The following is a 15,320-nucleotide window of genomic DNA, read 5'->3' as shown; positions in this document are numbered from 1 at the left end:
TGCCATCATCTGGATACAATGACTCGGACGTGGCGGCACAAAATATGAATCTCAAATGTAAATCAATGTCTGGATTCTGATATTCGAATGTTGATTTACTCCCGTGACCAAGAACAAGCTGAAGAACATAACGAGTCTCGATGGAGCCTCAAATTAATTTCAAGGCTGCTTTGAGTTGTATGTGAACCATCGGGTACCGGATGGTCTACTACATTGCCAGTTACAGGAATGTCTTTACTTACGATATTTTATGAATCTTGGCCCGGGTATAAAGGGGAGAGTAGCGTCGAGGTGCGGGATTCCCATACCCGACAAATTGCGTTTCAAATAAACTTGGGCTATGCCTTGTTGTAAATCGTTTTGAAGACGCACACAACGGTAAAATACATTGTGTATATAAATCTGTTACCTGTTCCCCTGCTGCTCTGGTGTGGGGCACAGGTAACGACCGACCAGCCCTAGCCCCCAGCAACCTCTTGTTCAATCAGGGCTACCAACCAAACTTAAGCCAGTCATATTCAGTACCCGCAGTGTTGCTTTTTGGGGAGTTAATTCATATAAAATTACTCAAGAAATACATCTATTTGTTCACCACACAACTTAAGTCATTATTTTAGCATGAATCATATTCTCAGGTAAAGGATATGATAACTTCCAAAACTGATTAAGAGTGGTGGGAGGGACGCTGGAAGGTATCTCCTCCCTCATTACCTCAACTTCCAGGTAACAGTTGCTAACTATCATTTTATTATTTTGATGGATTTATAAGTATAATGAACACATTCTTTTTGTCATACACATATAGGAATAAAGACAGTTAAAATACTGTTCAATGTGTTAAATTTGTTTATGGTTAACGCTAAGAAGAGATTTACATTAGCGTGAGTAAAGATTTAAATGGGTGGGTGGTAGCTGGGCGAGGAGCGTCCCTGCCCGCCAGCCGTTGAATGCGCCAGTCTACCTGAGGCGCGCGCGACGTGAGGACCGCTTGTACCCTCGCTCCCACTGGCTGTGATAGGTTATAGTGATTGTGATGTTGTGATAATACATGTATTTGTCCTCATCCAGTGCGCCCATTCGGTGATATATACTTGCATAACTACGCAGTGTGTGCGTAGAGGGTCGTGTGTTATTGTGAGTGTGACCCACAAGATCGGTGGTAGTGTGAAATCTTGGAATTCGTACGGTGGTGAAGAGACTTCAATAGGCCATGTGCAAGTGTTCCTTTGTGGTGGTGCGGGCTGCCTGCCTGGCCCTACTGGCCTCCACGGGCTTTACTAAACCTCAAGAATACACCGTGGACGATCCTACTGACGGTGATGTTTACAGTAAGTATGGTAGTAACATAGTTGTAGCCATTTAACTCTTTACCGAAACTATACACGTTCGGTTCCTCTCATAACTACCTTAATAGTCTTAATAAATACTGAACTTATTTGATGTTCCATACTTGTGTTCATGTTTTGATGTGAATAAACTACCGGTAATTAGCCGATACATGCTTGTTCATGATAAAATTCAGTCATGTCCTTAAGTACAATATTCACGCTTCTAAACAACATTTCCCTTGTCATACCCAATGGAATTTAAGTATTGAATATGCTATGGATTGGAGGCGTAGAGAGGGAGGTGGTTCGGTTCATAGTATGTTGTTTGAACATAGCAATAGGGGTTGGGTATAAACGGGACTGCCCAGCATGGGCCAATAGGCCCGCTGCAGTTTCCTCCATTCTTATGTTCTTATAAGAACATAAGAAGATAAGGAGTCTGCAATAGGCCGGTTGGCCTGTGCATGGCAGCTCCTGTCCAGAGTTACTACCACTCTCTATCATCCATGAATCTATCTAGCCTCCTTTTAAAACTTTCCAGAGTTCCAGCACTTACTACAAAGTTGCTAAGCTTGTTCCACTCGTCCACCACCCTATTTGTGAACCAGTTCCTTCCTATCTCCCTCCTAAACCTAAACTTATCCAACTTAAATCCGTTGCTACGAGTCCTATCCTGCTCGGATATTATAAGATGCGCCAGTTGTTTGGTTCTAAGAAATAGCTACTTGGGGTAACTTATATTTGCTTCCTGTTCGAAAGGTTATTTCGCTCACTTCTTTCAATGCATTAAATGTTGCAGGTATAAGTTTACTTCGTCATTCTTAAAGGTTTTACAGGTTTGTTTTTCTTTCAGCTACGGTACATTGTTTTAATTTCTTAAGGGGAGATATGATAGAGGTGTACAAGTGGGTAAGTGGGATTAACAAGGGTAAAATGGAAGATGTTCTGAAGCTCAGTAATAACGAAATAACTAGAACAAATGGCTTTAAATTAGATAAATTCCGATTCAGAAAGGATATAGGCAAGCACTGGTTTGGTAATAGAGTTGTGGATATGTGGAATAGGCTACCGAGTGCTATAGTAGGATCGGGGACGCTAGGGAGCTTCAAGACGAAGTTGGATAGGCACATGGAAGTGCTGGGATGGGTGTGAAAGGGATCTGCCCTGTATGGGCCAGTCGGCCTCCTGCAGTATCCCACTTTCTTATGTTTTTATGTTCTTATGTACTATTTTCATGCTTCGCCCTTTTTCTCCTCCCTTTATCGTCCATTTTTGCTACAGGGGCTTTATTATATTTTATCTCAATATATGCTGAGATTGCAAACAAATATTCATTACGTTTATACATTTTAATGGTTGGAATTCTCCTAAAGTTCAAGTAAATGATATTGATACGATTATTTAAGGCAAGGAAGGTACATATTTAAATGTACTGTATGTATAGGATTTTTCGGAAGCAGAATGATGCAAATTAGATCACCATATTTCACCAAATTGGCTGTTTCTTAACTTGTTACACTTCTTCGTTTAGTTTTTAGCGGCTTTTCCACATTATATGGAGTGCCTGTGTACCGGAGGACAACGGGTTAAGTGTATAATACGGCTAATTCTAAACCTGACTGATATAATTTGTATATTTTTAGTATAATTTTATATAATGAGAAGTGTAGGTTGGGTTAACAGTACAGTAGTTTCCTTTAAAATTTTATTTCATTAAGGATTACTGGAGGCCCCAGGTATTTTACTTGCATTGTTATTTACTGAGATAATATTGTTGGGTTAATAACAATGGATTTAAGTATTTTGTCACGACTTGTCCTATCTGTGACCCTAAGCCACATATGAAACATTACTAATTTAATATATCACAAACGAGATATATCTTGTGAAAGGTGGGAACCCGGCAACACAAGTTCTCTCAATGTTATATTCGAGTTAAAAAGTTTTTGTCTTCTGATTTTATTATAGAATATTTTTGAAATCCGCGCGTGCTTATTTGAATCTTGGGAACCGGAAATCACAAGAGTGTAAAATCTCTTGAAGGGGAATGACCTGGGTATAGGTGAGGCTTTGTAAGGTGAGGGGCATGGAGGAGGATGCTGGGGAGACCTGTTGATCACAAAAGGTCTGGGTCGCTGCCTTGAGCACCTTGGCCCAGACTACTGCTTGATCTGCCCCCCGAGATTCGTCTTTGTTGAAAAGTTTATCTTGGCTCTTGAATAAACACGCTTGGTTCATCGTGTTTGTTGAAGAGTTTCTAGGTTCAGGGGTGACTCCTGTGGTTTGGTAGGGACGGCCTCCGTGACCGTGGGCATTCCTGGGTGGTAGTGTTGGCATGCTGCCCACCACCACACCCTCCAGGCACGACGTTAGCTTGTTCACCTCCACCACACTTCACAGCCACCATCCATACCACTTCGCCACAAACCCTACCACGTCATACATATACACTTTTAATTCTATTTTCGATTTGCCAAAGCTTGATTATTAGAGCATATTGCCATTAGGCCAAGGAAATTCATTGATTATACCGTACCGACCATTTCTTGGATAGTTACGACAGTTCCTGGATGATTCAGTAACAACCATATTCCTTCAATAAAAAAATGTACATTTTAACTCACGTATGCCTAGTATATATATATATATATATATATATATATATATATATATATATATATATATATATATATATATATATATATATATACACGTGTGTGTGTGTGTTTTACCTCGCACTGTAACATTGGGCCCATAAAAGATAGTCACACGCGTTTCAATAGACGGGAGGAAATACCGATGTGGCTTCATGAGCTTTCATTCAGGTGGTATTTTTGTGTCACCCTTTCTTATCGAAATCACCTGGAGAAACACAAGATGATCAATGATTCCCAGCACGGCTTCACAAGTGGGCGTTCATGTCTGAGAAATCTATTAATATTATTTTCAACTGTTTTCGAATCCGTCCCCCACGAAATACTAATACGAAAAGTGGAGGCTCGTGAAATTGGAGGAGATATTCTAAACGGATTAGGGCGTGGTTACAGGACAGGAAACAGCGAGTAAGCATTAACGGGGTAACGTTACTAGTGGAGTACCCCAAGGCTCAGTACTTGGACCATTACTTTTTATAATTTACATAAACGACATAGATATAGGCGCAGACAGCAACATAAGTAAATTTGCTGACGTGCAAATTAAATCTGATGGACTTTGCAAAACTTCAGGAAGATCTAAAAAAAAATTCGCATGGTCTGAAATATGACAGGAGAAATTTAATGTGGACAAATGTAACGTACTTAGTATAGATGTAAACTGAGAAACCAGATGAACAACGATGTTATAGAGAAATCCGACTGAGAAACAGAGTCAACAATGTGCATTTGCTCGAAACAAGGCTAACAAAGTACTTGGGTTTATACAAAGAAGCGTTAGTTACAAGACTAGCGAGGTGAGACTTCACTTGGATTATGCAGTTAATTCTGGTCGTCGTACTACGGAATGGATATACACTTAGGATCCCTAGAAAGAATTCAGAGGAGAATGACGAGACTTATCCCGGGCAAACAGAGTATTGGGTTTTATATCTAGAAGTGTAAGTAATAAGAGTGAAGAGGTCTTATTGCAACTATATCATAAGAACATAAGAAAATAAGGAGTCTGCAATAGGCCGGTTGGCCTGTGCATGGCAGCTCCTGTCGAGAGTTACTACCATTCTGTATCATCCATGAATCTATCTAGCCTCCTTTTGAAACTAGTCAGGCCGCACCTCGATTATGCGGTTCAGTTCTGGTGCCCCTATTATAGAATGGATATCAATTCACTAGAGTCGGTGCAGCGAAGTATGACGAAAATGTTTCCGGGACTTAGAAACCTTCCATATCAGGATAGGTTAAAGAAACTTAACTTGCATTCCGTAGAAAGACGAAGAGTGCGGTGAGATTTGATAGAAGTATTTAAGTGGGTGAAAGGAATCAATAAAGAGGATATAGATAAAGTTCTTATAATATCCGAGCAGGATAGGACTCGTAGCAACGGATTTAAGTTGGATAAGTTTAGGTTTAGGAGGGAGATAGGAAGGAACTGGTTCACAAATAGGGTGGTGGACGAGTGGAACAAGCTTAGTAACTTTGTAGTAAGTGCTGGAACGCTGGAAAGTTTTAAAAGGAGGCTAGATAGATTCATGAATGATAGTGGTAGTAACTCTCGACAGGAGCTGCCATGCACAGGCCAACCGGCCTATTGCAGTATGTAAGTAATTCATAAAGTTCTGTATCAGAAATAATCGTCAGGTTTAAGATATCACATTTTTTCTAAAATACGATTTTTTTAGGTATCATTGACAAACAGGTGCTTTTGCCTGATTATTTCCTGGCGAGTTCATGTCTGACTCGGTATATTTGTTCGTTGCGATATCTGGTGTCTTGTTCTATAGACTAATGCCTGGTTAATTGCATTTGTACTCCATCGAATGCCCTTAAAAAGTTTATTGTGCATTAACGGGAGTACAGAAGAATAACTATCAGTCGGACGATGCTTTTATATTCTATGTCAAGAAAACTTAAAGGGTCTGTAAAAAAAAATCTGACTATTCAGCAATCCTGTCTTCCGCCTGGTGAGTTCCGTGACCTGAAGCACGTCTTTTCAAGGGATGTAACTCTACGGGATCGACATGTATATTTTTAATGTCATACACACAAACCAGTGTAATAGCTTACCTTTTTCTCGTGCCTATGCAGTATATGTATGTACGTGCATTTTCGTATTTATTAAAACTTGTTTGTTACCTTTACATCCGTTAAATACAAAATATTAGTGCTTAATTTTTGGTTAACGTAACGAAGATTAAAGTGTTGATTTTTGTGTATGGACGAGCTATTGACTGTTGTAGAAGTAACGAGGTTTATTTTATTAAAAAGGACCATAGACAACGGTGTAAGAAAGTTGAAATTGAAGTGGGGCTACTTGCAATCTGATTTTTTTTATGGAAAACTTGAAGGTACCGGTACCGATATTTAAGTACACTATAAATTCATGTCGACAGAATTTAACAATCTAAACGATTTAGTAGTGTGGTGAATGACTTTGGTGCCGTATATAAATACACCGTTGCAGAAAATACACTACATAAGAACATAGAATACAAGAATGGAGGAAACTGCAGCGGGCCTATTGGCCCATACTGGGCAGTCCCGTTTACACCCAACCCCTATTGCTCATATAAGCATCCAACCTATGTTTGAAGCTATTCAGCGTATTCGAGTTAATGATGATATTTGGTAACTTGTTCCATTCATCCACTACTGTTTCCAAACCAGTGTTTACCTATTTCACGCCTAAATCTAAATTTGTCTAATTTAAAACCATTGTTACGAGTTCACTCCTGGTTGGATAGTTTGAGTAACTTTGTAATGTCCCCTTTGTTTAGCCCTGCCTTCCACTTATACACCTCTTTCAGGTCGCCCCTCGCTCTACGTCTCTCGAGGGAGTGCAAATTAAGATGCTTTAACCTGTCTCTATACTCAAGGTTCCTAATGCCCGGGATTAGTCTTGTCATTCTCCTCTGAATTCTTTCCAAGGATTCTATATCCATTCTGTAATACGGTGACCAGAACTGAACTGCGTAATCCAGGTGTGGTCTCACAAGAGCAAGATACAGTTTTAGGATGACCTCACTAGTCTTGTAACTAACACTCCTTTGTATGAACCCAAGTACTTTATTAGCCTTGTTACGAGCAAAAACACATTGTTTACTTGGCTTAAGGTTCCTACTTATCATTACTCCTAAATCTCTCTCGCAGTCGGATTTCTCTATGGCATCGTTGTTCATCTGGTATCTGGTTTCCCTGTTTACATCTATACTGAGTACTTTACATTTGTCCACGTTGAATTTCATCTGCCATTTTTCAGACCATTCGAAAAATTTGTTTAGATCTTCCTGTAGTTTTGCGGAGTCCTCGTCAGATTTAATAACACGTCCTATTTTAGTGTCATCAGCAAATTTGCTTATGTTGCTGTCTATGCCGATATCTATGTCGTTTATGTATATAATAAATAATAATGGTCCAAGTACTGAGCCTTGGGGAACTCCACTTGTGACGTTGCTCCAATGGGACTTAGTGCCATTAATGCTCACTCTCTGTTTCCTGTCCTGTAACCACGCCCTAATCCATTTAAGGATATTACCTTTGATGCCATGTGCTTCTACCTTTCTAATTAGTCTTTCGTGGGGGACTCTGTCGAAGGCTTTGCTAAAGTCGAGATATACCACATCATAATTGTGCCCCTCGTCCACCGATTCGAAAACTGATGAAAAGAATGTTAATAGATTAGTTAGACATGAACGTCCGCTTGTGAAGCCATGCTGGGAATCATTGATCAATCTGTGCTTCTCCAGGTGATTTCGAATAGAGTTTGAAATGATTGCTTCCAGTAATTTGCCTACTATTGATGTTAGACTGATTGGGCGGTAGTTAGAGGATAGTGATCTATCCCCCTTCTTGAAAATCGGTATTACATTCGCTATCCTCCAGGATTCTGGTACTACACCTGTTTTTAAGGACATGTTAAACAACTTTGCTAAGGGCATACTAAGCTCTTTCTTACATTCCTTTAATACTCTGGCAAATATCTCATCGGGACCAGGTGACTTATTAGGCTTTAGTTTGTCTATTTGCTTACTAACATCGTTACTAGTCACTACTATCTCGCTTAATTTGTTTTCTTCACTATCTCTGAATAGAGTCGGTGCCCCGGGTATCATGTTTAAATTTTCGGTGGTGAAAACTGTTGAAAAATATTTATTCAAATTATTGCTCATTTCTCTGTCGTTATCAGTGAGCTCGCCGGTATATGACCGTATTGGTCCAATCTTTTCTCGTGTTTTAGTTTGATACATTTGGTAGAGTCCTTTGGGGTTTGTCTTCGCCTCCCTTGCTATCCTTACCCCATTATTCCTCTTGGCTTTCCTTATCTCGGTTTTAACCCTGCTCGCCAATACCCTATAATAATCCCGGAGGTAAATTTCGCCACGATTTATCCTTCTACCTATAGCCTTCCTTTGGCCAATGATGTTCTTTAAATAATTATTTATCCATTTAGGGTCATTGTTGTCTGATCTGAGTTTTTTGTATGGTATGTTCTGCCTTTGTGTATTAAGTAACTCATTATTTAAATTGTCGTGGAACTCGGCATCTCAGATCTCGTTATCAGGTCGGTGTCATTTGTCAGGTTCACGGCCAAGCGCGAAACCCCTCTCAGCTGCCTCTTTAAACTGTCAAAGTTTGCCCTTCTGAAATCTGGTACTTTAGTGGAATTTTCCTTGCGTCTGCCCTGAAAATCTAACTGGAATCTAATTTCTTTGCGATCGCTGTTTGCAAGTTCATTCCCTACCTCGACATTGCTTATGAGGTTTTCTCTGTTTGACAGAACTAAATCGAGTATATTATTACCCCGGGTGGGTTCGGTTATATGTTGACTTAGGAAACAGTCCTGGATCGTCTCGAGAAAATCCTCTGATTCTGAGTTACCTGTAAGGTCAGTCCAATCTATTTGGCCAAGGTTAAAGTCGCCTACTATACAGACTTTGTTGTGTATGGAAGCCCTGCGCATTTCATCCCAAATAAGTCGCTCATTGACTCTATCAAGATTGGGAGGTCTATATATTACTCCTGTGATTAATTTTTCCCTACCGTCGATTAATTCTATCCAAATTGTTTCTGTATTCCGCTCAGTTTTTATTTCCTTATTTATTTCACACTTCAGATTATCCCTAACATAGATTGCTACTCCGCCTCCTTTCCTGGTCTGCCTATCGGTATGGAACAGTTTGAAACCCGCAATTTGGTATTCGACCGGTAACTCACGTAAGTCTAGGTTGATCCATGTTTCAGTGAAAGCTATTATATCGATTTTTTCAGTACATACCAAGGCCCTATTATCATCCATTTTGTTTCTCATACTTCTACTGTTCGCGTAGTATACATTTAAGTCAGTCGTGTTCTGAGTCCTCCCCTTACCGCATTTAGTTTTAAACTCCGTCTAATTTAGTTTTGTCATCATTCCTAACACTATTTCCCTGTAATCTTTCACTTTGTTTACCCGCTCCCACTGCATTCTCCTCCACCCCCGTACTCATATATTCTCCAAGCAGTTTAAAGACTTCGTTATCTTTTGAACTGCCCCCTCTAGGGCCCCAGCCAGGGTTGCTACTCCATCCCGAGACAGGTGTACCCCATCCCTAGCATAAAGGTCCCTTCTGCCGTAGAAGTTGTCCCAGTTGTCAATGAATGGGACTGATATTGACTTGCAATATCTGTCAAGACGGTCGTTGACACCAACTGCCCTTGACAACCGTTCACTGCCAACTCTCCTTCTAGGCAGGACACCGCATATGATAGGGATCCCTCCCTTAGTCCTAATACGATCTATAGCTGCCTTGAACTTATCAAGAAGCTCCTCGCTCCTACACCGGCCAATATCATTGCCTCCTGCACTAGTTTTGTCGTCGGTTTTTGCTCCAACCTTTATAGTGTTTGGCATTACTTAAGGTTCTACTCGCGAACGACATTAATTTACGTAAAATATGATACACATGCACGCATTTTACCTCATTGCAGATTTAGAAGTGTTTGAGAACCACCCGGTTTTTGGGTAGGTTTAGATGCACAGCAAGTTCGAGGTATAATTTCCTTTTAATGACGAACAGTATAGAAGTATGTTGTTGTGTTTAGAATGCTGTGCAAATAATGCTACTATACACAGATTTTAGCACCGTCAACTTGCGTCACAAATAAATTGCTTTAAGTTAATAGCTGCGAAATGTGCAATTATGTTCTTGTAGTGCGGAAGAATGTTGTCCTTGATAGCCGGAAAAAGTTTGTGAAAGTGAAGACAGTTGGTGTTCTCAGAGGCCAGCTCATCTGGCATCGCAATCATCTCATCTTCTGTGTTAGGACTTTTCTGACGAAGACTAAGAAATTAGTAGGTTTTTATCTGGTAAGAAACAACTTTCACAAGGATTGGCTTTTGTTTTACAAAGTAATTTAATGCCGGTGAGGTAAGGATGACCGTGGCCTACGATCATTATACAGTAAATGGTAAATGTTTTATATATGGCTGGTTAGGGTTGTTTCGTAACCTGAGCTGAAGTTGGAATATAAAAAAAGGATTTCACAAGTAAGATTACGTTTATGAACTGGCATTTTAGTAAACGGTCCGATACTCAAATGTAAACAAGGAGGTTTAATTTAACCTCCTTGAATGTAAAAGAAATTGCCTGTAAAATCGATCAGGAGATAGTAGTAACCTTGGATGGTTACCTTGAGTATAGAATTCTTTATTTATACTTGTGTCTGAGAAGCAGTGGAACTTGTTTTTTTTACTGTTGGAGAAACCAAGTCAGTCCAGCCATTGTAAAGGGTAAAGGTAACCTCTAACATGAATTGCGTACTTTTGTGGTCGGATTTTTCAGACGAGCCATAACAACGGCCTAACTTAGGTGGCAGTGGAGATTTAAGCCAATCCCCCGCCTGCCTTAGGATAGGAGATTTGTAAGAGCTGTCCCATTGTGTTGGTGTGGTCTTTGAGGAATGGTGGGTGGTGTGTGTTGGTAGTGGTTGTGCAGGGTGTCACGGCTCGCTAGGCGTCGTGGGAACACCCGTTCTTACTCCCTGAAAGTTGGTGGAGTCTTTGTCGCTTTCCACCAGCCTAGGAGGACGCTTTTTTAGTTTTGTCTTAATTTTGTAATGTTGGTGAATGGTTGGAAGGTAGCTACAGCCTGTAAACAAATGTACAAATAATGGAATAGTGGATGAATAGCTTTGGAATCCTAATGCACGTGAGAGTTCTCTTACCGGGTGTGCACATTTTTGTTTTAATGTCTGAAGAATAGTAGTGTTCACCTTAATGACCGCACTAATGTGAAATTAATTGCAGTATGTATTGACTCCTATTTGTTTTCCGCGATTACTGTGCAGCCCCACGATAGTGTAAAAACGATTGTTCCTGTTTGGGTAATAAATGAGTACAGTGTATGAATTATAAGAAAATATTGGTTTAAGCCTGCATCGTGTATGAATTGTTAGTCGAGAACATATTGTATATCCTGTACTTTATTAATTTTAAACGGACTTACAGGTACCGTAATATATTAAAGTGTTTTAGATGTCTCGCGGAAAATAATGAAGGTGTTGGTCACACCAAGAGTTTATCGAAACATGTATAATAATACCAGCGGTTAGCCGAAATCCATTCCAGAACTCCTGTTATCATTATCAGTAGCCTAACTGATGAAGCATGGTGAAATAATTCACCTGAGCTGCACATGGTAGTTTTCGTATCTTTAATTGGGGTTACAGTTCGTTGACATAGCCGAGTTCAGCTCTGTGCGTTCTTCAACCCATAGTTTAGTGGTGTATTATTTTTGTCCTGTGGAGTAACAACGGGACATGTCTAACATTGAATAAGTACTTGCTTGATAACGGAGATCATAAACGTGACCTTAGAAAAAACAAATAGTGGTAAGTTTAGCGTAAACCTCCTCCCTGTGTTATGAACAAAATGTAGGATGGTAGAAAAGTTTTAGAGCACATGGCCACTATTGTGCCTGAGATATCGCCCGTTTTTCCTTCATTCAACATCACACACATTACAACCGCTATATAACCCCTTCACAAGTACATTTACTAGAAACAGTTGAAATTCTACTTTGTAACATTAATTTTAATATATGTAGTTTCTCTTCTACTTAACTAAATTTAAAATTGTTAGATCAGTTGTAATATTCAAATAAAAATTGTCCCCAGATCTAGCTGGAGCTGATTATGTTGATCACTGCACTGCATCATTGTAGGTCAGTTTCTCCTGATCATAATGGTTAGGCATGTCCAGGCTAACTTTTAGTTACAAAAACCATACAATCTCATGCCTTAAAGTAAGTTTTCAGTTCTATTTATGGAGACATTAAACAACATGGTAAGTTACTGAATTAAGTTACTAGCATTAATCACCTAGGGACAGCAAGTATCAAATACATGTGTACCCCAAGATTCTAGAAGGACGTGCAAGTTTGCCAGAATCTCAAAGATATTTTTTCCCCTCTGTTGACCGTTAAAGTCCGATGACGTTTACTATTGTCGCCTTTCATATTTACACGGTGATATCCGGACATTAATTTATAATTTCATATTATTGTAATTAGTATGAACAATGAAAATTACTTGTATTGGCTACACACCGTAACTTGTGAGTGTTCAGTTGCATTTGCAAACGTAAAACAACCATAGTACAATACAGCATTGTGATATGGGCGAAAGCATCATCTGTGAATGGTTGGTCTGCAATAGGCAATTTGCAAATTAGTTGGACTGTAACAGTCATTCATGGTCTAGTACTCAGTACTATTCAGCTCTGCTTCGTCTACGTTCACAGACACTGTCAAGTGATTATTTGATCATATTTAGCTGACCTTAATATGGACTGTGACCTTAGGGATAATTAAAAAGATCTTACAAACAAATAATGGAAAAAATGCAGTGGTAGCATGAGGAATACAGTGGTACGATATTGGATGGCATTGTAGCTAATGAAAGTAATATGGCGTTAATAAAACAAACGTATATACTTTATTTATTTGTTTTTTTACCCAATGAACTGTTTTGAAGTTAAATGTGAAAAGTATAGCTCCAATGGGACTTAGTGCCGTTAATGCTCACTCGCTGTTTCCTGTCCTGTAACCACGCCCTAATCCATTTAAAGATGTTACCTTTGATGCCATGTGCTTCTACCTTTCTAATTAGTCTTTCGTGGGGGACTCTGTCGAAGGCTTTGCTAAAGTCGAGATATACCATATCATAATTGTGCCCCTCGTCCGCCGATTCGAAAACTGATGAAAAGAATGTTAATAGATTAGTTAGACAAGAACGTCCGCTTGTGAAGCCATGCTGGGAATCATTGATCAATCGGTGCTTCTCCAGGTGATTTCGAATAGAGTTTGAAATGATTGCTTCCAGTAATTTGCCTACTATTGACGTTAGACTGATCTATCCCCCTTCTTGAAAATCGGTATTACATTCGCTATCCTCCAGGATTCTGGTACTACACCTGTTTTTAAGGACATGTTAAACAACTTTGCTAAGGGCATACCTAAGCTCTTCCTTACATTCCTTTAATATCTCATCGGGACCAGGTGACTTATTCGGCTTTAGTTTGTCTTATTTGCTTACTAACATCGTTACTAGTCACTACTATCTCGCTTAATTTGTTTTATTCACTATCTCTGAATAGAGTCGGTGCCTCGGGTATCATGTTTAAATTTTCGGTGGTGAAAACTGTTGAAAAATATTTATTAAAATTATTGCTAATTTCTCTGTCGTTATCAGTGAGCTCGCCGGTATCTGACCGTATTGGTCCAATCTTTTCTCGTGTTTTAGTTTGATACATTTGGTAGAATCCTGTGGGGTTTGTCTTCACCTCCCTTGCTATCCTTATCTCATTATTCCTCTTGGCTTTCGTTATCTCGGTTTTAACCCTACTCGCCAATATCTTATAATAATCCTGGAGGTAAATTTCGCCACACTTTATCCTTCTATCTATAGCCTTCCTTTGGCCAATGATGTTCTTTAAATAATTATTTATCCATTTAGGGTCATTGTTGTCTGATCTGAGTTTTTTCTATGGTATGTTCTGCCTTTGTGCATTAAGTAACTCATTATTTAAATTGTCGTGGAACTCGGTAATCTCAGATCTCGTTATCAGGTCGGAGTCATCTGTCAGGTTCACGGCCAAGCGTGACACTCCCTCTCTCAGCTGCCTCTTTAAACTGTCAAAGTTTGCCCTTCTGAAATCTGGTACTTTAGTGGAATTTTCCTTACGTCTGCCCTGAAAATCTAACTGGAATCTAATTTTTTTGTGATCGCTGTTTGCAAGTTCGTTCCCTACCTCGACGTTATTAGATCGGAAGACAATTTATAGAAATAATATAATATACTGTATTTACAAATGAACAGCTGTTCTTTGTGGATTACCGCGTTATATAAAATTTGATATGTTTATTAAGGGAAATAGCACTCGTTGAAAACTGCAATCGGTCAGAGAAAAGCAAATTTCCCAATTGAACTTTCGAACTAAAAAAATAATTAGTAACGTTAGTCTTGCTGAAAGCTAACGTTTAAGTTTAGATTATATGAACTTAAACATTTCATATTTAGTAACATTGTTGACTTGCACCTATTATTTTTAATGAGGAGTTTTACAGAACATTTCATATAAGAACAGAAGGAAGACAGAACTTGTATTCTTTTGTGAGACGTAAAGCTAGGGGCAATAACTAAATAAAGGTGATGCAAGTTCACTGAAGTTTAGGCTGGTTAGGTTAGGTAACATCCTGGATCTGCTATAACGTTCCAGATAGAAATGCATCACATTGATTCTCGACAGTTCTTCGTGACCATCGCCTGTTACCTCGTCACGAGACCCAGTAATCGTATACCTACATTCCCTATTCGTACTGAAGTAGAAATTCTCTGGCAAGGACATGGCCGTCTTACACCGCAACGCGCGTGTGCTACGAGTCTTTGAATTGCTACGTACGTATGCCAGGCCAACAATTTTTCTTGGCATAACATGGGTCGCGCAATCGCAGTACGTTTTCTCCTATCCCCTAGTAACGCGGCTGTTGGTTGGTCGTGTGTGTAGTCTCATTCTCACACTCACGTTTGTTTTGATTCCATATTGTGCACCAGAAAAGATTCTGGACTATTTTCATGCAGAACAAACAAATTATACTAGACAAGGGTAAATACACTTTTTACACTATTGGTTGTTTTCTTATAATTTACATGGGCTGTAATTTAGCCCAGTTCGTGAAATGGCCATCCAAACTAACCTAAATCAACCCAACCCAACCCAACCCAACTTAATTTAACATTTTAACTCAACACAAGCTTACCTAATATAACCTAGCTCACTTAAATTATGTTAGTTGAGTTAGGC

At 39.4% G+C, this 15,320-nt stretch overlaps 1 protein-coding gene across 20 annotated transcripts in view; it reads left to right on the top strand.

Annotated features, from left to right (window-relative positions):
• The first annotated feature begins 955 nt into the window (after nt 1-955).
• Nucleotides 956-15,320, top strand: part of LOC121865434 — a 76,064-nt gene continuing 61,699 nt past the window's right edge. For 13 of the 20 annotated variants that reach the window (XM_042364840.1, XM_042364836.1, XM_042364835.1 and 10 more), the window contains exon 1: nt 956-1,328. In XM_042364840.1, coding sequence (XP_042220774.1) covers nt 1,211-1,328 — 118 coding nt within the window. In that variant the 5' untranslated portion in view covers nt 956-1,210. The remainder of the gene's footprint in view (nt 1,329-15,320) is intronic. The other 7 variants (XM_042364847.1, XM_042364846.1, XM_042364845.1 and 4 more) reach the window with 1 other exon arrangement.

This window comes from Homarus americanus, unplaced genomic scaffold, assembly GCF_018991925.1.
Source record: "Homarus americanus isolate GMGI-L3 unplaced genomic scaffold, GMGI_Hamer_2.0 scaffold25483, whole genome shotgun sequence".
In the NCBI taxonomy this organism is placed as follows: domain Eukaryota; kingdom Metazoa; phylum Arthropoda; class Malacostraca; order Decapoda; family Nephropidae; genus Homarus; species Homarus americanus.
This window is presented reverse-complemented; position numbering and strand designations above follow the sequence as displayed.